General features: G+C 36.8%; 1 protein-coding gene across 1 annotated transcript; it reads left to right on the forward strand.

Moving 5' to 3' along the window:
- Nucleotides 1–9,219: 9,219 nt before the first annotated feature.
- On the forward strand, nt 9,220–18,607 carry LOC126824959 (sulfotransferase 1B1). The gene is made up of 5 exons (XM_050554422.2): nt 9,220–9,359; nt 10,890–11,217; nt 11,884–11,987; nt 12,822–12,984; nt 18,273–18,607. Exons 2-5 carry the CDS (start codon nt 10,989–10,991, stop codon nt 18,551–18,553), a joined length of 777 nt encoding a protein of 258 aa, XP_050410379.1. The 5' UTR covers nt 9,220–9,359; nt 10,890–10,988; the 3' UTR covers nt 18,554–18,607.
- The last annotated feature ends 6,285 nt before the right edge of the window (nt 18,608–24,892 follow it).

Consider the following 24,892-nt stretch of genomic DNA (forward strand, 5'->3'; position numbering starts at 1 on the left):
CCTAAAATCCAATCGCTAACATCTAGGTTCAGAATGGTGCAATTTGACTGATATTGTCAGCATATTCTCTTTACGTTACCGTAACTAACCGTCAGATTATTATCTAATCTGCCATAATGCACCTATAAGAGAAAATGATGAGGGATTGGGGCTAAGGATCCATTCTCTCTATATAATGTATAGATAAATATTATTCATTTTAATATTATTTTCCAGAAAATGGATTTATATTATAAGTCGTCTTTGTTGAAACTTCTGTATTTCTCAGAATTTTCACTCATTTGGAAGCTATTTGTAACATATTTTCTATAGCTTTTATTTCCAGTAGTGTCTGCTTAAGTTTTGTAGATACATTTATGATTATTTGGAATGTAATTTTAGAATTTATTAAGGCGAGTTGTGTTGACAAGAAAACAATCCGGATATACCTGACCTACGCGTGTTTAGTGGGAGTTGGGGGGGGGGGGGGGGGGGTGGATGGCCGAATGGTTAGCACGCGCGCGCTGTATCATACGGTCTGTCATTGAGTCAACTGGCGGGGTTTCGATTCCCCGGTTGTACGTGACAAGGAGTAGGGTCGCCTGTCCAACCTCGTGGGTTTTCTCCGGGTACTCCGGTTTCCTCCCACTGCTAAAGACCCCTAGGCGCAAGCGAATTATTGAAATAAAACAATTAAACCATATGTTAGTCCCGAAATAACCTAGTTTGTGTCGAGTGGACGTTAAACCCATCTCTCTCTCTCTCCCTCCCTCTCTCTCTCTCTCCCTCTCTCTCTCCCCCTCTCTCTCTCCTCTCTCTCTCTCTCTCCCTCTCTCTATCTCTCTCTCTCCCTCCCTCTCCCCCTCTCTCTCTCCCTCCCTCTCTCTCTCTCTCTCTCTCTCTCTCTCTCTCTCTCTCTCTCCCTCTCTCTCCCCCTCTCTCTCTCTCTCTCTCTCTCCCTCTATCTCTCCTCTCCCTCTCTCTCTCTCCCTCCCTCTCCCTCTCTCTCTCCCCCCTCAGTCTCTCTCTCTCCCTCTCTCTCTATCCCTCCCTCTCCCCTCCCTCTCTCCCTCCCTCTCTCTCTCTCCCTCCCTCTCCCTCTCTCTCTCCCCCCTCTCTCTCTATCTCTCCCTCTCTACCTCTCTCTCTCCCTCTCTCTCTCTCTCCCTCTCTCTCTCCCCATCCCTCCCTCTCTCTCTCTCTCTCTCTCTCCCTCTATCTCTCCTCTCCCTCTCTCTCTCTCCCTCCCTCTCCCTCTCTCTCTCTCCCCCTCTCTCTCTCTCTCTCTCCCTCTCTCTCTCTCCCTCCCTCTCCCCTCCCTCTCTCCCTCCCTCTCTCTCTCTCTCCCTCTCTCTCTCCCCCTCTCTCTCTCTCTCCCTCTCTCTCTACCTCTCTCTCTCCCTCTCTCTCTCTCTCTCCCTCTCTCTCTCTCTCCCTCTCTCTCTCCCCCTCCCTCCCTCTCTCTCTCTCTCCCTCTCTCTCTCCCTCTCTCTTTAGTGGGAGTTAAATCCCAATACCGTCCCTCTCTTAGGAAACGAATTTAAAAGAAATAACAAATAATCAATGTTTAGCTCTATTATCACGCAGATAGGCCTACCATCTGTGATCTAGTTTTATAATTTATTGGGGTGGGATGTGTTGGGTTGGAAGGAAACAATCCTGATATACCCACCGCTGCACCTGTAGGATAATTTTGACCAAGTTCCCATTCCGTGATCACAAGTTCCAGTATAATCTTCTATAGGGTCTTCCTGGGTATAGTTTGACCAACAAGTATAGTTTACTTCCGATTTCCAGTTTGTTGTATTATAATCTTTCGTGGCCCCTGTGACATCTCTAGGTTCACCACATTCCACTTTAAAGTAAAAAGTACAATATAAGAAAATACCTGTCATGAAATGAATTGAAACGAAATGGGGTTTAGCGTTTTTCATTGTTCTGCACCGACTGGTCGCATGAAGATGGACAACGCCATTTAGTCTGATATAGTACTAACAACTCGAGTTTTATAATAGAGCTTACGCCGTTTAAGCCTTGGTGGCTGACCGGTGAGAAATTTTACAAGACTACGCAATAATACGTTCAGCTTAATAACATAGAAATGAAATGAAATAAAATGTGGTTTAACATCATACTGTTCTGCTCCGACTCGACTAATGAAGACGGGCATACGCCATACAATGTGTTATGAGGGACATTTTGCCCGGACAGCAGTACTATGGCCTATGCTTATGTTGAATTCCAAATGCCAAGGGATCGTTTATTTGCACACCAATGTATACACAGGACTTCGGTTTTTCGTCCCATTAGAATGACCAGACATCGGTCCCTTGTCAGGCCCTCCGTCCTTCACCACTGACAAAGGGAGACCACGTCGGAAAATCCCGATGTACTTTCTCGGCCAATGCGGGTATCGAACACCCGACCTCCAGGCTAGCGAGCCAGCGTCTTAACCAACTAGCCACCGTGACAGGCTTAACAAATGGAATGCGATTTTGTCTGGAAATAAAATTACTATATATATAATATGTTAGTTTGACTGCGTGAACATGATAGTGGTTAATTAATGTAACCTTCGTGAAATACTCGCATAAAATATATTAGTTTGACTCTATGTACAAGACAGTGGTTAACTTTCATAAAATACTCACATGCACAGACTGGGGGTAAACCATCGTAACTTCCGTCATATCGACAATATCGGGTTAAATTTCCACTGCGGTGGATAAATCCGCTGTAACATATATATGTCACATTGCTTCTAGTTACGTTACTAGTTAGATATCTGTAGGCATTGGTGACCGGTGGTGGTTCACTACAATCACATCGTACTCCACTAATATACAACCCTTTAATAATAATAATAATAATAATAATAATATTAAGGCCACGAATTCGCCGTAACAGACCGTTTCATTGGCTAATCCCGCACATCATCCAGAACACGTCAATGATAACAACTCTTCCAGATCCTAGTATAGTGAAGACAAGTAAAACGAATTTTGAACTATCAAAAACGAAACGAAATAGGATCAAATTGAGTATATAATGATATCAACTAGTGGAATATATTATTGTATTCATTTCGAAAACAAAATCTCCGAGAATGTATGATAAATGTATTAATTGTGAAAAGAAAGATACTAATATTTACCAATAATGATGAAAGTCAGAAAACAAATCTGTTGTAGTTCATACATTATGATTATCGCATGAACTGAAATATTTATTTAAAAATATATGATAACATTTCAAACGATAAAAGTACATAATGTGATAATACAAAATTATACTGGACATTAGTATACATATCAATAATGACATTCACAACAAGACACAACACGCGGTATATAAGAGAGAGAAATGGGGTTTAACATCCACTCGACACAAACTAGTCTAGGTCATTTCGGGACTAACATATGGTTTAATTTTATTTCAATAATTCGCTTGCGCGTAGGGGTCTTTAGCAGTGGGAGGAAACCGGAGGACCCGGAGAAAACCCACGAGGTTGGACAGGCGACCCTACTCCTTGTCACGTACAACCGGGGATTCGAAACCACGCCAGTCGACTCAATGACAGACTTTATGATACAGCGCGCGCACGCTAACCATTCAGCCATCCAACCCCCCACGCGGTATATAAATAAACACAGAAGTATATTTGAATTGCTAAAGTAATGAATTGAAATGAAATGGGGTTAAACGTCGTACTGTTCTGCTCCTATACTAGGCTAATATGAAGACGGGCATACGCAATACAGTGTGCTATGAGGGAAATTTTGCCCGGGCAGCGGCACTATCGCCTATTCTTATATCGAATTCTAACTGCCAAGGGATCTTTTACCTGCATTCCAATGTATACACGGGACCTCAATTTTCGTATCATCCGAAGGACTAGACAACTGCCCTTTGAATGAAAGTTACAATATCGTTTTATAGCAAGAACGACCAGCTCTTTATCTAAATCTTACATAATGCATATTTAAATCACATAGAATCAGTTACATCCATACATACCATGTGTTATTATCTCGACAACATGAACAGTATGCGTTACAAACCGCGTTATTAAATAACAGAAAAGTAGTCATATCCATATATTGTTGTGTTTTGTTGTGTAAATGTAACCGTACCTTCAGATGTCATTTAATGAAATTCGTCGATATAAAAACACATTATCTTACACAGCTTTCGCGCTGTCTAAAACTTTAAGATGATATTGTACTAAGCAGCAAAAGAAACGTCATGTTGTTATGTTACTCTCAATAGACACATTGTATAAACACCCGATTAGATTTTATTACATACTTCGAGAAGGTATTTGTTGAGTAATAAAACCTTCTAGTGGTTTATCGAGGGCTGGCCGTCCTTACCGCACGGTACAAATATTATCACCACTAGAAGCAACAAATTCCAGAATAAGCCAGAACTCATACCAAAATGGCCGCTTTATACAAATGAGTATTAAGTGGAATACTAACCCGAACCCTAACCCTAACCCTTTTAAGAGAAGTAAAAACTAAATTAGACCCAAGTCCAGTCTTTTAAAAAGGGTTAGGGTTAGGGTTCGGGTTAGTTATCCCCAAAATTCTCATTTATATAAAGCGGCCATTTTGGACTCCGGAAACACCCGAACCTCGATAAACTACTAGAAGGTTTTATTTGTACCGTGCGGTAAGGACGGCCAGCCCTCGATAAACTACTAGAAGGTTTTATTACTCAACAAATACCTTCTCGAAGTATGTAATAAAATCTAATCGGGTGGTATAAACTTGCCAAATGTTTTTATTGTATATTTGTGACCACATCTCCAACTTTACCTGAGCAATAAGGTTCCTTCCCAAACACAGAATTGAACCCAGGAATTGTTCTAAAAAACGCAACCTGACTTCTGAGATGGTAATGTGTTCTCCATGATTTTCATGTAAATATTTACTTTATTTAAAACTTTGCTATTGGTGAATATACTGAGATATTCATAACAAAGCACGACAAAAGGTATATATGGATATAACTACTTCTCTGTTATTTAATAACGATGTTTCGTAACACATACAGATCTTGTTTTCAAGTTAATAATAAATATTCATACAAATTTTGGCTTACACCAATTAATTAATTACAAAAAAGGGGACCATGAAGATAATTAAAAAGTAACAATCAACCATAATGACAATACTAAGACAAATAATAATAGATAATTTGGTACTTAGTAGTAATAATAAAATATAAAAGTAACAATCAACCATAATGACAAATAATAAGACAAATACTTAGAAGTAATAATAGAAGATAACAGTTAATCATTACCTAAGATGTTGAATGAGATATTCCTGATGGACGTTTCAAATGACCACGAGTCTTTCTACTTCGTCAATATCAGTTTAAATGTATAGCATGATATTAATAGCTCTATCAAGACATTTCCAATGAATAACTTACCTTATCATGAGATTCTCGAATTCTAATAACTTACCTGCTGTGGGCTATGCATTTATAGGTTCTTGCGATGCGATGATAATCAATAAATATCGCATAAAGAGAAAAACACATTGAAATAAACACAAGATTCGAGTTCTATGAAAAATAATTACTGTATATATTTGATCGGATGAACTCTGTTTCTACACCGATTCTCTTGTGGTTTTCAAGTTCAGTATTTGTAGAATTTAAATAATCAATCCTTGTTGTGATTTCTAGTTGATCATTCAAACGTTACACTCATGACATCATTAATAATTCAATTGATAAGTGCTCGGTTTATTGTTCAAGGGGGTGGGGGGGGGGGGGTCAATACGGTTCGTTTAATTTCAAGTCTTTGATCTTCACTGGAGGATTTGCGAAAAAACAAAACTTTGAAAGCTGAATCTATAAAAGAAATGAAATGAAATGGGATTAATATTTTATTGTTCTGCATCATCTGGGCTAATGAGGACGGGTATACGCCATACAGTGTGCTATGAAATGAAATGGGGCTTAATATTCTACTGTTCTGCATCATCTGGCCTAATGAAGAAATGCATACGTCATACGTCATAAAGTTCGCTTACCTACATGCCAATGCGTACATGGGACCTTGGTTTTTGTCCCATCCGAACGACCATACCTTGTCACATGCCAAACCCTCATTCCGTCACCACAGAATAAGAATACGGTCGTACGTCATACGTCATAAGGTTCTCTTACCTGTATGTCAATGCGTACATGGGACCTTGGTTTTTTGTCCCATCCGAACGACCACACGTTGTCCCTTGCCAGTCCCGCCACCCTTCACCACAGAATAAGAATACAAATTACGACTGCATAGATTTTCTGATAACACATTTTACCCTAATCGCAGGTTAGATAATCAATCCGTGTATAAAAAATTTGATATTTTAGCGAAAATGCAAAGACGCATCCAGCCTTTAAGTAAAAATTACATTTTGATTAATTTTGTTTTCTAAGATGACAACCATCCTTTATTCAAATCAAAATTGTACTTTCTCAGATAAAAAGAACCCATTGATAGTGTAACAATTTCAATCAAATGTAGCGTGAGGTCCAGGGGATTACTAGAGAGAGAGAGAGAGGGAGAGAGAGAGAGAGAGGGAGGGGGGCTTAACGTGTTTTATTTCAATAATTCGCTTGCGTGTAGGGGTCTTTGGCAGTGGAAGAAATCCGGAGAACCCCACGAGGGAGAGAGAGAGAGAGAGAGAGGGAGAGAGGGAAAGGGGGCGACAATGCTTCGCACGTTCGTTTGTTCGATTTTATTCCGATGAATGCCGAAGAAACAAAACAGGCACTGTGCGAGGAGGGAAGAGTATCTCCCCCCCCCCCCCTCTTCTCTCTGGACCAGCGATTCTCAACCAGTGTTCCGCGAGATCTTCTTAAATGTGCCCCGAAATTGTAAACAGCACACTAAGAAAATGCGAAAAGCAACATGATCCCAATTGATTAGTCACTGGTGCCTATTGATAAGTTCATAGCTGTGTTTTTCTTTATTTAGTTTGACTCATTCTATATCTCTATGACTAGTCTCTGTCTCCGGTTGTCTACCGTCTGGCTTAGCATGTTTTTAATTTGCAAAATTCAAATATCTTTTCATATATATATTTAGCGAGGTGTGCCGCTAATTTTTCAGGCGTTCCAAGTTGTGCCGTTGGCGAAAAAAGGTTGAGAACCACTGCTCTGGACACTCATATGATCAGCCTTTCTTAGCTAATTATTGGGTTCACATACATGTATTGTGGAGAAGTCATATATAAATGACTGATGGGTTGACGCATAAAAAGATTTATAATTTGATAAACATAGCTGGTTCTGGGTGAAACCAGAATAACATGTTTATCACTAATGATAGGAAAGTTGCCATTCCATATTTGTCACGAATGACCAATCACATGATTAATTACATCATAATTAGCCATTAGAATATTTGATAGCTGTGAATCTGAGAGTATAATAATAAATAGAATGTGCACTCGTTGTTAGATAGCCACTAGATTCTTCGAGAGGAGACATGCACTGAGAGAGAGATAACGTTGAGGTCCAAGAGACACCATCTGGGTTGAGGCAAACCTAGTTACGGGCTTGGATTTCGGGCACATTATTTTGTCAACTAGATGAAATAATAATTTTTGTTTTCACTTTGTGTACACTCGAATAGTACGGGAATGAAGTCATCATTCTGTTTTATCAAGGCGGGTTGGATGGCCGAATGGTTAGCACGTGCGCGCTGTATCATAAGGTATGTCATTGAGTTAACTGGCCTGGTGTTGATTCCCAGGTTGTACGTGACAAGGAGTAGGATCGCCTGTCCAACCTCGTGGGTTTACTCCGGGTCCTCCGGTTTTCTCCCACTGCTAAAGACCCCATACTCGCAAGCGAATTATTGAAATAAAAATTAACCCTATGTTAGGCCCGAAATGACCTGGTTTGTGTGACTGGAGTTAAACCCCGAAATGACCCCCCCTCTCTCTCTCTCTCTCTCTCTCTGTTTTATCAAGGGGATCACGTGGCTAAGTGGGTAAGACGCTAGCTCGCTAGCCTGGAGGTCGGGTGTTCGATCCCTGCATTGGCCGAGAAAGTTCATCCAGATTTTCCGGCGTGGTTCTCCCTTGTCAGTGATGCAGGACGGAGGGGCTGACAAGGAAAGCTGTCTAGTCGTTCGGATGGGACGAAAAACCGAGGTCCCGTGTACACATTGGCGTGCACGTAAAAGATCCCTTCGCAGTTGGAATTCGATATAAGAGTAGGCCGTAGTGCCGCTGTCAGGGCAAAATTTCCCTCATAGCACACTGTATGGCGTATGCCCGTCTTCATTAGCCCAGGTTAGGAGCAGAAAAGTAGGACGTTAAACTCCATTTCATTTCATTTCATTTCATGTTTTATCAATATAGTACACATTAACTCCCTCTATGTAGCAATCGAGTAGGACTCGCTGCGGGTGTCACACAGTGTTCAGTAGGTTATAGTTACTTCGACATGCACTTGTTGCTCTGTTTAACGAAAAATGTAAAGTAGGCATTTCATGTGACTATTGACGCCATTATAGTCGAATAATAATATAATCGCCGTTTTGAGAATCTATGTTAAGCGAGAGAGAGAGAGAGAGAGAGAGAGAGAGAGATAGATGGGTTAACGTCCACTCAACATAAATTAGGTCATTTCGGGACTAAATATGGTTCAATTTTTTTTCAATAATTCGGGGAACCCGGAGAAAACCCACGCGGATGGACAGGCGACCCTACTCCTTGTCATGTACAGTCGGGAATTTATTTTAACGCTCGATCAGTTTGATAAGAAGAGAGGGTGTGTGTGTGTTCGTCTTGATAAACAGAAAGTAAATGGGAGACTAACAAGTCTCGATGTTTGGTTGACCTATGGCTCATTTTACTATATAAATATAGCATCTAATTCCCTGGCATTACACGATGATCTACCTAATAAAACTTGTTTGGGAATTTGACCCCAATATCAGCTCTTCATCTAAATCTTACACCCTGTATCTTTAAATTGTCGTATATTTTTAGATACGGAAAGAATGTTTAGTGAAGCGTACGACATGACCTGGCATAGTTTGTATTAATGTCTTGGGCTGTATAACATCCAGTGTCGATGTGATCGTAAGATGTGTAGCTTATTTACACTTGTTTTATTGTACCCCTGTATATACCACGACGTCAAGTTCTCTCGTTCGTGCGTGGGGCGTGTTTGATAGCTGTGTAAAACTGGTACAATGTCCTTGGTAAAGATCCCAGATGAAGCCGGAGAAACAATCAATTTTATTGAGTTTAAAGGACGACTTTATCCAAATTTTAGCATCAGTTCGGTGGAGGCTATACCCAATTTTAAAGTAAGAGAGGATTACATCTTTTTGATAGCGTATCCAAAATCAGGTAAATAAATTTTTGTGTTATTTTCTTTCCTCAAAACACAAACCCCATGTTCTTACAGTTTTTGGGGGTGGGGGTGGGGGTGGGGGTGGGGTGGGACGAATGGTTAGCCCGTACGCACTGTATCATACGGTCTGTCATTGAGTCAACTGGCGTGGTTTTGATTCCCCGGTTGTACTTGACAAGGAGTAGGGTCACCTGTCCAACCTCTTGGGTTTTCTCTGGTTTCCTCCCATTGCTAAAGACCCCTGCTCTCAAGCGAATTGTTGAAATTAAAACATGAACCATGTGTTTTTCCCGAAATGACCTGGTTTGTGTGCAGTGGACATTCAACCCTGAAATGGCTCTCTCTCTCTCTCGCTCTCTCGGTCTCTCGCTCACTCTCTCTCTCTCTCTCTCTCCACCCCAGTTTGTGTCGTATAGTTCGTTTTTTTATCTGCGAGACAGACTAAGTAGATGACATGATTTGTTGCATTTAAAATGGCTGGATGTCTGAGATTTGGATTAAATTTGCCAATTTGTGGCCACGTACTGACAAGGGGGTATTTCGATTAGGAAATGAGAAATGAAATGGGGTATAACGTCTTACTGTTCTACTCCGACTATTTCGATTACGGATAAATATAATTTTATTTTGAATTTTGACTTTTGTGTTATTAGTATAGTCATTCGGATGGAACGAAAAACCGAGGTCCCATGTACACGTACAAGAATCTTTGACAGTTGGAATTCGAAATAAGAGTAGGCCGTAGCGCCGCTGTCCGGGCAAAATTTCACTCATAGCCCACTGTATGGTGTATGCCAGCCTTCTTTAGGTCAGTAGGAAATAATACATCAGATCATCCTGATTGTATAAAGTATTAGACTTCAACTATAAACAAGTTACTGACAAGGACATTTGTCTAGTCGTTCGGATGGGACGAAAAACCGAGGTCCCGTGTACACATTGTCGTGCACGTAAAAGATCCCTTGACAGGTGTGGAGCCACGGTGGCTAGGTGGTTAAGACACTGGCTCGCTAGCCTGGAGGTCGGGTGTTCGATCCCTGCATCGGCCGAGAAAGTTCATCCTGATTTTCCGACGTGGTTTCCCCTTGTCAGTGGTGCAGAACGGAGGGCCTGACAAGGACAGCTGTCTAGTCCTTCAAATGAGACGAAAAACCGAGGTCCCGTGTATACATTAGATTGCACGTAAAAGATCCCTTGGCAGTTGGAATTCGATATAAGAGTAGGCGATAGTGCCGCTGCCCGGGCAAAATTTCCCTCATAGCTCACTGTATGGCGTATGCCCGTCTTCATTAGCCCAGTGTAGGAGCAGAACAGTAGGACGTTAAACACCATTTCATTTCATTTCCTTGACAGGTGGAATTCGATGTAAGAGTAGGCCGTAGTGCCGCTGTCCGGGCAAAATTTCTCTCATAGCACACTGTATGGGCGTATGCCCGTCTTCATTCGCCGAGTTCGGACGTTAAACCCCATTCTATTTCATTTCATGAACAAGTTAAAATATTGTTCTATTTTATTTTCTTATATAGGAACTCACTGGCTTTGGAAAGTGTGTAGAATGCTGGTAGCTGGAACTGTTGACGTAAAGGTTCGACCAAAACAATCCATGATGCTGGAATTAGCATCACATGAAGAAATCGACCAGGAACCATCTCTCTCCGCGAGTTCTCAATTCACATCTCATATTTGATGAAATGCCAAAAGATTATACAAAATTCCACAACAAGATAATCTACTTCAGAAGAAATTTGAAGGATATCGCTGTATCATTCTATAATCATACGTTAAAATTCTATGATAATTATCAATATAAAGGGGAATGGAAGAACTACCTTAAAATGGTTCTAGACGGTAGAGGTAGGTGAGGTTACATTGATAGGCATTAATACAATAAAATATACTGTATGTCGCCACATCAATTTCTATTTTATTTTTACATAATTTGCGGGTTGTAATTATATAATTGTATTTATCATTTGATACTGGAAATTTGGGTTTAGAGACCAAGATTACGAACCTAAGTGGTTTCTAATCTTTTACATATACATATCCAAGATGGCTGCCATAGTAAATTTGGAGAAAATGATGACTAAAACTGTAAAGTTAAAGCAATTCTGTAGAAAAAGGAGAGCCTTGTCCGGAACGTTCACACCAACTTGCTAACCTGCTCAAGTGACTAAAATTATTAGAAAATATTAGGTTTTATAGATAGGCATTAATACAATACTTTGATGATATGGAGCCGTCTTCATTAAGCTCAATCAGCTACTCCTTGCAGCCCCGTTGACGTTAAGCCTTTAAATCTGGAACCATCCCAATGTTCTTCCCGGTTCTCCTCGGTCCACACCGGAATGTGAACCACGGACACTCAAGAGTCAAGTGCCCCGAACCATGAACTACCTCCGGTTCGTTATAGAAGTTCGGTTCCCGTAGATATTTAATGACCAATAACTTGTATTCATTATTTTTTGTGAATTTGAAGCATGAACTAACTTATATTATTTGTTTTATTTTGTGATATAGTTGATTATAATTCATGGTTTGATTTTGTTCTACACTGGGAAGAGGTCATCGCCACACATCCGGATTTACGTATATTAGAATTAACTTATGAAGATATGATTGAGGTGTGTTCCAGGTTTACATTACACTGATTTGTCATTTTTTGGTTTTGAATTCCATTCCACTTTAGGATCGATGTTACTGGAAGCTAGTTATATCCGAACTTCACATATTCCCACCAAACCTACTGTCAACGCTCAAACCCTTTGCTCCTATACTGGGCTAATGAAGACGGGCATACGCCATACAGTGTGCTATGAGGGAAATTTTGCCCGGGCAGCGGCACTATCGCCTACTCTTATATCGAATTCCAACTGCCAGGGGATCTTTTACGTACATTCCAATATATACACGGGACCTCGGTTTTTCGTCTCATCCGAAGGACTAGACAGCTGTCCTTGTCAGGCCCTCCGTTCTGCACCACTGACAAGAGGAAACCACGTCGGGAAATCTGGATGAACTTTCTCGGCCAATGCAGGGATCGAACACCCGACCTCCAGGCTAGCGAGCCAGCGTCTTAACCACCGTGACTCCTTTTCTTAAAGGAGATATTTTCCCTTGCGCACGACTGGGCACGCAGTTGACACTCTCTGGGTAGTGCATTTTCTGTAGAGCAAACATCTTTCAACTTCAATCCGACTGGACCTCAGGCGCATTTACCCATCTTACTAGAATTGCCTTAGACGGAGGACCTATCTCTCCGCATTCATGACATTCCACTTTATTTTTATTGACTAGACCTGGTCGATTCAGGTGCAAAATAAAAAAAATGTCCTTTGCATATGATTATTTGAGGTGGCATCTTTCTTGGTTGAAACTTTTGACCACTATATATAGACAATGGTGAAAAATAACCGATGGTCTTTTGGAAGAACCTGAAATAAAATTTTAAATTGCAGTGTCCTCATAGAGAATTTAAGAAAATTGCTGAATTTTTAGAAGTTCCCTTTGATGATAAGCTTTTAGCTGATGTAGTCCAAAAATGCAGTTTTAAATGTATGAAAGAAAGAAAGGGCCACTTTTATTTATCACCGGAAGGAGATTCGGCCGTTTATAGAAAAGGTAATTCTAATTAAAAACATATTTGAGAGTCTGTCCCAGTGGTTCCAGAAGACGCAACTGATACTAATTATTTCACAGCTTGCTTGTTTCTGCTGCGCTTTGGGGGTTGGGTGACCGAGTGGTCTAACGGTGGGCTTTAGATCATAAGGTATGTCACTGAGTAGTGTTTCGATTAACAGCTTATATTCCATATATGCCCTTCGGGCATCTCGGATTTATATTGCATATTTCTCATTATTCTTTCAAACCATGCACACTCGCTCAAACTTTAAAGGCTAAAAAATAGCTCACCGAATCAGTGTGTGTAAACACGTGACCACGCTCTGTATAAACGATCACAACACTTTCAGTATTGTCTTTTTCTCTTTTGATCTAGACCGTCCAATCTTCACTGATTTAATATAACAATCCATCTTAAAATCAAAGTCTTGATGGTAATTGATGTTTATCAGTCTGTTAGGTCGGCTAATAGACCTGCATCACATGGTTTTGAAGATGCGGTATCAGTACATTATGAAGATAAAAAGTATACAATAACATTTTAAGTAACTAATAATGGATCAGGTTTAGATATCATGGATCCTCAAAGTTTGTATGATGAATTCATGGAGTAAACACAAGAAACTAAGTTTGACATCCCCAAAATCTTTTAGGGTGATGATGTCTTTAATGATTCTGTGGTCAACCAAGCTACCAATAAAAAGGGTCGAGAAAAAGTAATTGACATTCTACTATCCTCTATCAGTTACCGGTAAATGCAAGAGATTGTTGCCACCTTTGTTGGACCAGGATATTTGTCATGCCCTGCCCTAAGCGGCCCAGGATTGTTATCTTCAGGAGGTTCTAAAACTGTTATGTCTGGGTTTATGTCCTTTGATACCTCTTTTAAATACAAATATTGACCCTGAGGTAGTACTCTATTGTAGATTCTATCATAACCTTAGGTAAGGACCATTTAGAGTTGTCTCTGAAGCATAGATTATTTCTTGGGAAATATCGCAGTAAAGGTAGCACCCAATATATTTAACAACAAGGCCTGTTGGTGACACTTTGTCCGGCTGGATTGTTCCGGCAGGCCCTGCAGGGGCTGTCATCTCCAACTGGGGCAGGGCGAGAGGCAGATTACCTCGCCAAAACTACCACTAGACATTGGAAAGTAATAAATATTTTATGCTGGACAAATTTCAAATTTATATATTACTGGGCCACTATTACCCCTCAGATCAGTGAATATCATTAGTGGTTATAAGATTGACTTTATTTCAACTCATATATTCAGAAGGCTATTCCAAATAGCCTGCCTTTTAATCATAAACAGATGTCTTTAATGGATTAGGAAGTCATTTAAATGATATGTAAGAAAGCCATCGATTCTGTATCATTAGCATACAGTTATATTATTATTATTATTAAAAAAAAAAAAAAACTTTTTAAGCAGGAAACACTGGCAATTGCCCTAAGGCTATTAAACGGAACATCCATTGATATTAAAGAGACTTATTTTTCAATTCCTGTTTGTCTTGATCATCAAATATATCTACGTTTCAAATGGCGAGATCAAGTTTATGTGTTTACATGTTTACCTTTTGGTCTTTCTTCGGTTACACATACATGTATCTTTACAAAAATTCCCAAACCTTTGTTTGCTTGGCTCAGGAAACAGAACATTATATGTACATATTTTATAGATGATTCTTTATCTGCTACAGGCTGTTTTTTAGTTTTGGCTTCATAATTAATACAGAAAGTATTTTAGGCTTCATAATTAATACAGAAAGTTATCAAGCTTGTTGACATATGAGAGAGTTTCTAAAATAAATAATAATGGCTGAGGAAATTTTGTTTAGTTCAAATTTGTTAATTCATATGAGCCATCATTTATTGGTCAGTGTTCCTTTAGTAGAACTGCTATTATACTTGCATTATTTTTATCCATTATTTAGACAAACAGAAAAATATATTTCTGTCACACTGTATCTTCAGCTATGATAATGATATCATTCATATTCAGGCAATGTTTTTGGAAATAGAATGGTGGATATCTAAGGTTTATATATATAATGGGTTTTATATTCATCCACCTAGTATACATGTATAAATGGTTCATAACATCAGATACTTTCCCATATGGATGGGGTGCCCACAGGGGTAATTTCCAAAGCAATGGCCGTTGAAATCTTTAAGAGCAAGGAAACTATATAAATTATTTAGAAGTTTGAGTAATATTCAATGTTCTGTCTGTGGTCATATTTGTTTTTTATACACATTTATATCCAGTCTGATAATACTTTTGTATTACTTATATAAATAATCAGGGTGGTTATATTGGTAATCTTTTTGAATTGTCTAAAGAAGTTTGGCTGTGGTCTTTGAAAAAAGGACTCTTTTTGTCAGCCAAACATGTTGTTGGTAAATCTAATGTATTGATGGACATTTTGTCTAGAATATTTTCTAGTTCAATGGAATTAAGCTAAAGATTTGTAATCATTTTTTCATACATGATGTTGATCTGTTTGCTTCCAGACTTAAAAGACATTTAGAAAAATGTTTCTTGACATCCAGACCTTTTTTCTAGCATGCAATGCTTTTTCTATATATATATATCAATGGTTCTGGCAAAGGTATTTCAAAACAGTAGATCAAGCAGCCATAATCATTCTAGGCTGGTCAACTCCTGTATGGTATCCAATTTTACTATCAATGCTCACAGCAGACCCAGTTCGGTTACCTGTTCGCAAGAACCTTTTTACGTTTAAGCCTCAATGGTGCTTTACATTTTCTTCGAGGGAAGAATATATATCTAACAGGATGCAGGATACCTGACAATCCTTCTATAATAGAGGAATATTAAAGCAATCTGCTAATATCATCCTTAATTCTTGGCAGCCATCTACTACGAACAGTATGCATTGGCCTAGCTGGAGAAGATGGAATTTTTGGTGTTGTGGACAACAAATTAATTCATTTCATCCATCTGTAGTTTTATAAATTTCTTAGGAGATATGTCTAAACAATTTCATTATAGGGTAAAAAACATTATTTGATTCTCTGGAACTCCATAAATATCTGTTTACTTGGAATGCTTCAATATTAGTAAATTATTTGGGTGCGCTGTATCCATTGCAAAATTTATCTTTGAGAATATTGACATATAAAACCAGTTGGTTTGTTGGCTTTAGCTACAGCTCAGAGATGTCAAATTTTAACAGACTTTTGCCTTAATGCTTTATATGATTCAGGCTCTGTTATGACCTTGAGAGTAAATAAGGTTTCGAAAACTTCTCGACCTTTAACACCGTTATTCAGGGTTAAAATTCCAAGTTTTTAAGATGTCAGGATCTGTCCTTGTTTTACTTCGAGACAGTTTATCCGTACAACAGCAGAATACCATAAATCCAGTCAAGGATTTGTTTTCCTTTTATACGAAGAAGGCTGTAGCTCCAGGGACTTCTGCTAGGTGTTTAAGACAAATATTAAAGTTAGCTGGTATTGATACTTCTATGTTTAAAGCCCACTCAATTAGAGGGGCATCAAATTCTTCGACATTTAATGGTGGTTGTTCACATTCAGACATTTTGAAGGCTGCAAACAGGAAATATGGATATATATTTGCCAGGTTTTACCACCAGTATGTGCGAAATTTGGTTATTTTGTATGCTGGCTGCGGAAAAAATAATAAATGAACTACTAATTTGTTTTAGTTGTTATTTCCTTTGTTGACAACCCTTTAAACTATGCAGTATAAATCCGAGATGCCCGAAGGGCATATATGGAATATAATCCCCCTCTCATCCTAGCGCCCGAAGGGCGTGATGGATGAGAAGGATTATATGAATATATAGCCCGAGGGCTCGAGGATTTATCTTCCCTCCCTTGAGCTCTCCCTGTGCTATATTCGGCTGTCAACAAATCTTTAAAAAGACAATACTGAAAGTGTTGTGAACGTTTATATAGAGCGTGGTCACATGGTCACGTGTTTATACACACTGATTCGGTGAGCTATTTGTTAGCTTTTAAAGTTTGAGCGAGTGTGCATGGTTTGAAAGAATAATGAGAAATATGCAATATAAATCCTCGAGCCCTCGGGCTATATATTCATATAATCCTTCTCATCCATCACGCCCTTCGGGCGCTAGGATGAGAGGGGGATTATATTTGACAAGGAGTAAGGTTGCTTGTCTGATCTCGTGGATTCTCTCCGCATAACCACAGCTCCCTGAAACCTCTACGCGGGTTATTGAAGTAGAATTGAGCCGTATGTTAGTTCTCAAATAGTCTTGTTTGAGTAGAGCGGTCGTTAAACACCATTTCTCTCTGTGTCTCTTTGCTGCATTTTGAAACATCTGTCCAGTGGGTCCAAACAAGCGGTTTGTGTTACTGAATTTATTATTTTTTGTATCCCTTGCAAACACTCAAAATGCCCCGAAAACGCCTGTTAAAGGGGGTGCCCACCAGGTCCAGACAAGCAGTTTGTGTCGGCTATTTATTCTATTTTGTATTTCTTGCATAATACGAGATTTCGTCATTAACTGGATGCTTCAATTTAACAATTTCTATCAACAAGGCTGATAAACAAAATAACAAGACTGTTCATACTCGTTAAACTTTGGTTGTTTTTTTGCTGAGTAGAGTAAGGCTCTGGCGCACTTATCAGGGGGCCACAGGTTCGATCCCGGTGTTGATCGGGAATGTTCCATTTCCCTGCCAGTGTTGCAAGAAATCAACGAAGAGAACGCGGTCCCTGCATCTTCTGAGCAACATTTTCCTAAAAATATATCATCCCGTTTGGTGCAGAAAAGTAGGACGTTAAATCCCATTTCAGTTCCATTTTTCAAACGTTGGAATATTTATGAAACCGCCATTTATAGAGAAAATGTTACCCACCATTTATTATCGGCTATAAATCTTAAAATTAGGGCAGATACAATATGTGGTTACCATGGTATTAAACTTGCATGGGGTCGCTGGCTGAAAATGTCAAGGGGGCCGTTGCATCAGGGGACATATTCTAGTCCATGACAGTCACATTTATTTGGAATAAATATAGTTACGACATAATAAATACAATCAGGGGCCACCTTTAATATTGATGCAGCAGCCCAGTCAGCCCCCCCCCCACCATTAAACCAGGCCTGTCACGTTGTACTACAAAATGGCGTACGCATCTCTATTATTTCGCCTTTTCGGGTTGTATTCTCGCAGAATCCAAAATGTAAAGTTACCAAACTGTAGATGAAACTGGTGCTTTTCATATCGGTATAACAAATATTGATTTTGTATTTTTGCAGGTGAAGTTGGTGATTGGAAGAATTGGTTTACTGTGGCACAGAATGAATGGTTTGATCGGATATATGGCGACATCAAAATTAAAGTTCAAATACTCAAAATAGGACATATCCTCTTTTCTTTCAACGACAGTAAGGTCATAATTCTATGGAATACGATTACTGTTTATTACGTAGTCTGTAACCCGTGTATTCCAGAATCTAGACTGTTTATGGAGCCTGTATCTAGACTGTTAACCCAATATAAGACATTATTCATAAAAATAAGTATATCATACTGTTAAAGAAAACGCATCATATAGTGTTTACAGACGGACAGTTATATACCATATAATACGGTCTGTTTAATAAAAATGTGTCACAAAACTAGTCATCATTTGCCTTATGAAACTAAAATATGGACTAATTGTTTTTATGGTAGATGTCATCGTTAACCCAATGGTCATGGCGATAAATGAGTTTTCGTTTGTCTTCGGCAGCTTTGCGGATCATTCCCGGTCACCCTATCCCGACCTCAATTGCGTTATCACGCCATTTTTGAATGTTCAACGTTAGTATGGATGTTCTACTTCTTAATGTTTCTATTAAGATTAATTGTTTACAGCTCGCTCCAGATGTGTTGAGTATAGCTACAGAAAATGGATATACGTGATTTATTGTTTCAATATTAGACCGAAATATTTCTATTAACAATAATGCGTATGAAAGTTATATATTATTTTATGAATATATTGGAAAGTTTGAAGTTTGCGGTCTATGTGCAAGATTAAAGATTAAATTTTCTTTATCACCTTTACCTTTGATTTCAGAGTCGCTTAAATAGTCACTCGATCGTTAATTGTAAAAACAAAACAAACTGCCATTTCGGTTCCTTGCTGCTTTATGAAACCGGGTTTGGGTTTTGTAGGATACACTAATCTGTAGATAGCTATAAATGAAATGGAAGGTAGCTTAACGCCCGACTTGACTAATGAAGACGGGCATGGGCGAAATTTTACCAGGGCAGCGGCACTACAGTCTACTTTATATCAAATTCCAACCGTCAAGGGTTCTTTTAAGAGCACGCCAATGTGTACACGAGACGACTATACGCTGCACTTTAACAGCCTCTCCGTCCTACACCACTGATAAAGGGGGATCACACCGGAAAATCCGATGAACTTTCTTGGTAAACTCAGGTATCGGAAACGGGACCATCAGGTTAGCCACCCACTGTCTTACTCACTGAGCCACCGTGGCTCCCAGGTGGCTATAAAGCAGGAAGGAAGTTTTTACTCCGTGCAAATGTAATATTATCTGTAGAGTTTATGTAAGTTTTCTGAATAGTGTTCTGTTTGTATTGGACTTGGTTAACTGGGTTCCTACAAAACAAACAGGTCAGTAGTAGAGAGGGCAGTCTGGAGCAATTTTGGAATTCCAGACATTCCAAAGGTCTGACGTCACAGATTCCTAAGGTCTGACGTCAGAGCATTCCACAGGTGTTCTATTTATAGTTTGAATATGGTTATTGTTGACTGAACAATGAGGTTATGAATAATAAAAAAGGTATGCAGGTGTTGTATTCTTTGATCGTGTTTGACTTTTGTAACGAGGGTATGGGGTCCACGAATTGTTTATTGGAGGGTAGGGGGGAAGATATTTCGCTTTATAGGCAGGTGTGCAGAGGTTACATTGAGTTCACGCCAAGTGTAGCTATACCTGCATTAAGGGACAATGACCTCCGCCATTAAGCTTGACAGGTGATTTTGTCGATTTTGTTCTAAGCCAATAGTTTTAATCTACATATTTGTGACAGGGTGTAGTTAAATTTTGGTTTTAAGTTTCGAAAATCTAGGTATAAAAGGGGGGTGATTACACGTTCAAATGTAGAATTGTTTTATGAAGTTGAAAACAAGAGGTTAACATTATGAGTATCGACTTGTATCGAAAGGATATTGGAAATGATTATTATTCATAATTCAATTATTTTTTTAATTATTTTGTTTTATTAATTAATTTCTTTTCATTAATTTTTTTTTCATTAATTCTTTTTTTTTCATTTATTCTTTTTTGTTCATTAATTCTTTTTTTTTATTAATTCTTTTTTTTTCATTATTTTTTTTTTTTTAAATTTATTTTTATTTATTTAAATTTGGTGAAATTATTTACTGGTCTGGCGGTAGTTCTCAATTTGATCTTTTGAATTTCACGACCAAAATTTGGTTTTAAATAAGAGAAATGAAACGAGTTTTAACGTCCATACTGACTAATAGGGACTAGATTAATATTTTGGAACTTGAATATTCTCAGATGTCACCAATCAAATAATTGTTGTCATTTGTAGTATTAATTAGTATATTAATTGTTTATATTAATTGAGGTTAATCAAACTCGTGTACTTGTTTTAAAAAATACAAATTGTACATCGTTAAGGTATGAGAAATGTTTTAAAATGATAATTGTAGTCATTATCGCATTAATTAATATGTTAATTAGTATATTAATTGTTTTATATTAATTTAGGTTAGTCTAACCCTAACGTACTTAAATGTTTTTATTTTAGCAATTGAAATATATTTAAGAAAAATAAAAGTGGTTAGTTCTTTAAAAACCAGGTTAATAATATTAATATTACATTATGTATTTAACAGATGTTTTTCGGGGTAGTAGGTGAACTCTTGACCGATATTCTAAAAAATGCCATGAACCTTTTTAAATAAACCAATAACCTATATTCCTTCTATGCCAGTTTTTTTGTTGGTTTGTTTTGCCGAGTTGTTAAAAAAAACTACAAGCTGTATGCTATTAACGCGTAAGAAAATGGCCTTAAAAAAAACAAAAATGACCAGATAATTGTAGTAATTAACGTATTAATTAATGTGTGAATTAGTATATTAATTGTTTTATATTAATCGAGGTTAATTAAACTCACGTACTTGTTAAAAGATTACAAGCTGTATGTCGTTAACAGATGAGAAAATGTTTTAAAAGTAAAAGTAGTATTAAGTAATATGTTAATTAGTATATTAATTGTTTATATTAATTGCGGTTAATTAAACTCGTGTACTTGTTTAAATAAATACAAGCTGTACATCGTTAAGGTATGAGAAATGTTTTAAAATGATAATTGTAGTCATTATCGTATTAATTAATATGTTAATTAGTATGTGTGCATGTTGAGCACTGTGTGTGTGTTGGGAGGGTTGTGTGTGGGTGTGGCAGCCTATGAGTGTGGTTGGCGAATCTGTGTATGTGTGCATGTTGGGAACCGAGTGTGTGTTGGGAGTCATCATTTATTAAGATGGATTTACTTAAGCAAAATCAAATTTTCTTTGTCCAAAATCTTTTGTCAAAAAAAAGCAAATACTTTGAAAATATTTTAAACATCTGGCACAGCTAAGGCACTGGCAATAAAAACGCCTGTCAAACTTTGCCACGCAACAGACGCATTCTTCAATTCTCAAGAATATCAGATGACACCAAAGTCGGGTTGCCTTGTAATTTGATAGCTAAACCATCTGGCACAGCTAAGACACTGGTTATATAACGCATGCCAAACTTTCCCACGCCAAAGACATATTCTTTGGTTCTCAAGAATATCAAATGACACCAAGGTGCTTGACTTTTATTTTGATGATTAAAACATATGTCACAACTAAAAGACTGGTGTTAATTAAACATAGTCACCAAATTGCCTTTACAGAAGACATTTTCTTTAGTTCTCAAAGATATTAAATTACATGGTGCTAAAACATGTCATAACTCCATACAAGATAACAGTGACCACCGCTATAATATATAAATCGAATCTAAAATACTGTGTAACGAAAATAAAACCCATTTATATAAAGAACATATTTCGGTCATGGAAACTTGGTCATACTATTTTCATAATTCAAATATTGGAACAGATTCATCATACCACCACATTTTATTAAAACCTTTCATTAAATATAAAACTATCAGCAGATGAAATATTGTTCAAATTTCAAACATTTGACTACAGAAGCAAACTTTCCATCAAATTAAAAAAAAATATCTACAAATAATCGGTAAATGATTTCAACAAATTAAAATAAATCATATGTACATCACTTATTGAAAAAAACAACAACTAATGAATGAAAAATCTATAAGGATAGAAGGGATTCCTTTGATACACAAGTTTGAAAAATGGTAAGAAGGTCTTATAGAATCGTGGTTATATACCACAGAAACAAAGTCATTTACATATACGGTTCAGACGGCATAAAGTTCATCTAACAGAACCAATGAGAGAGTGTATGTCACAAATTATTTGCATGTTCGGTGAATTTCCATTTCATGCAAGACCTAAGAAACCAATGACAATTGTGTATTTCGCAAGTCATTTGCATTTTAGATGAATTCAGGTCAATGGAAAAATTTACAAAAGTTCATAGACATATTTTAAATAGTTCCAGATTAAGTTTTAGTATATCGGTCCAAAGGTCACACACCACGCGAAAGACTGAAAGATTGGCATTGAACAAAGGAATGGTGCTTTGTCATCAGCTTTTAAATAAGCCACTCCTTTTTTTAAACAGATCACATGATCACATCTGTATGTAACACACATATATGTGGATGGAATGTTTTACTGCAAGATATTATGTTTTATCTAGTTTAAAATCAAAAGCCATAGGTTAGAACATCTGTTAAGTACATTATCTAGTGTTAGCCGTCAGTTTGTTTTAAAAGAGGTCACCTCTTATATTTTTTGTTAAATATATTTCAAAGGCTAAAATAAAAAAAATAAAAATCTTACTGAAGTATGTCGGTTTTAACTAACCTTAATCAATATAAAACAATATAATTAATTCGCATATTAATTATTACATTAATTACTACAATTATCTGGTCATTTTTTAAAAAACATTTTCTTACGCGTCAACAGCATAGAGATTTGTAATTTTTTAACAACTCAGCAAAAAAAAATAAAAAATAAAAATAACTGGCCTAGAAGGAATATAGAGGTTATTGGCATATTTAAAAAGGTATATTGCATTTTGTAGAATATCGGTCAAAAGTTCACCTACTACCCCGAAAAACATCTGTTAAATACATAATGTAATATTAATATTATTAACCTGGTTTTTAAAGAACTAACCACTTTTATTTTTCTTAAATATATTTCAAATGCTAAAATAAAAACATTTAAGTAAGTTAGGGTTAGACTAACCTAAATTAATATAAAACAATTAATATACTAATTAACATATTAATTAATACGATAATGACTACAATTATCATTTTAAAACATTTCTCATACCTTAACGATGTACAGCTTGTATTTATTTAAACAAGTACACGAGTTTAATTAACCGCAATTAATATAAACAATTAATATACTAATTAACATATTACTTAATACTACTTTTACTTTTAAAACATTTTCTCATCTGTTAACGACATACAGCTTGTAATCTTTTAACAAGTACGTGAGTTTAATTAACCTCGATTAATATAAAACAATTAATATACTAATTCACACATTAATTAATACGTTAATTACTACAATTATCTGGTCATTTTTGTTTTTTTTAAGGCCATTTTCTTACGCGTTAATAGCATACAGCTTGTAGTTTTTTTTAACAACTCGGCAAAAAAAACCAACAAAAAAACTGGCATAGAAGGAATATAGGTTATTGGTTTATTTAAAAAGGTTCATGGCATTTTTTAGAATATCGGTCAAGAGTTCACCTACTACCCCGAAAAACATCTGTTAAATACATAATGTAATATTAATATTATTAACCTGGTTTTTAAAGAACTAACCACTTTTATTTTTCTTAAATATATTTCAAATGCTAAAATAAAAACATTTAAGTACGTTAGGGTTAGACTAACCTAAATTAATATAAAACAATTAATATACTAATTAACATATTAATTAATGCGATAATGACTACAATTATCATTTTAAAACATTTCTCATACCTTAACGATGTACAATTTGTATTTTTTAAAACAAGTACACGAGTTTGATTAACCTCAATTAATATAAACAATTAATATACTAATTAATATATTACTTAATACTACAAATGACAACAATTATTTGATTGGTGACATCTGAGAATATTCAAGTTCCAAAATATTAATCTAGTCCCTATTAGTCAGTATGGACGTTAAAACTCGTTTCATTTCTCTTATTTAAAACCAAATTTTGGTCGTGAAATTCAAAAGATCAAATTGAGAACTACCGCCAGACCAGTAAATAATTTCACCAAATTTAAATAAATAAAAATAAATTTAAAAAAAAAAAAAATAATGAAAAAAAAGAATTAATAAAAAAAAAGAATTAATGAACAAAAAAGAATAAATGAAAAAAAAAGAATTAATGAAAAAAAAATTAATGAAAAGAAATTAATTAATAAAACAAAATAATGAAAAAAATAATTGAATTATGAATAATAATCATTTCCAATATCCTTTCGATACAAGTCGATACTCATGATGTTAACCTCTTGTTTTCAACTTCATAAAACAATTCTACATTTGAACGTGTAATCACCCCCCTTTTATACCTAGATTTTCGAAACTTAAAACCAAAATTTAACTACACCCTGTCACAAATATGTAGATTAAAACTATTGGCTTAGAACAAAATCGACAAAATCACC

This window comes from Patella vulgata, chromosome 6 (assembly GCF_932274485.2).
Source record: "Patella vulgata chromosome 6, xgPatVulg1.2, whole genome shotgun sequence".
In the NCBI taxonomy this organism is placed as follows: domain Eukaryota; kingdom Metazoa; phylum Mollusca; class Gastropoda; family Patellidae; genus Patella; species Patella vulgata.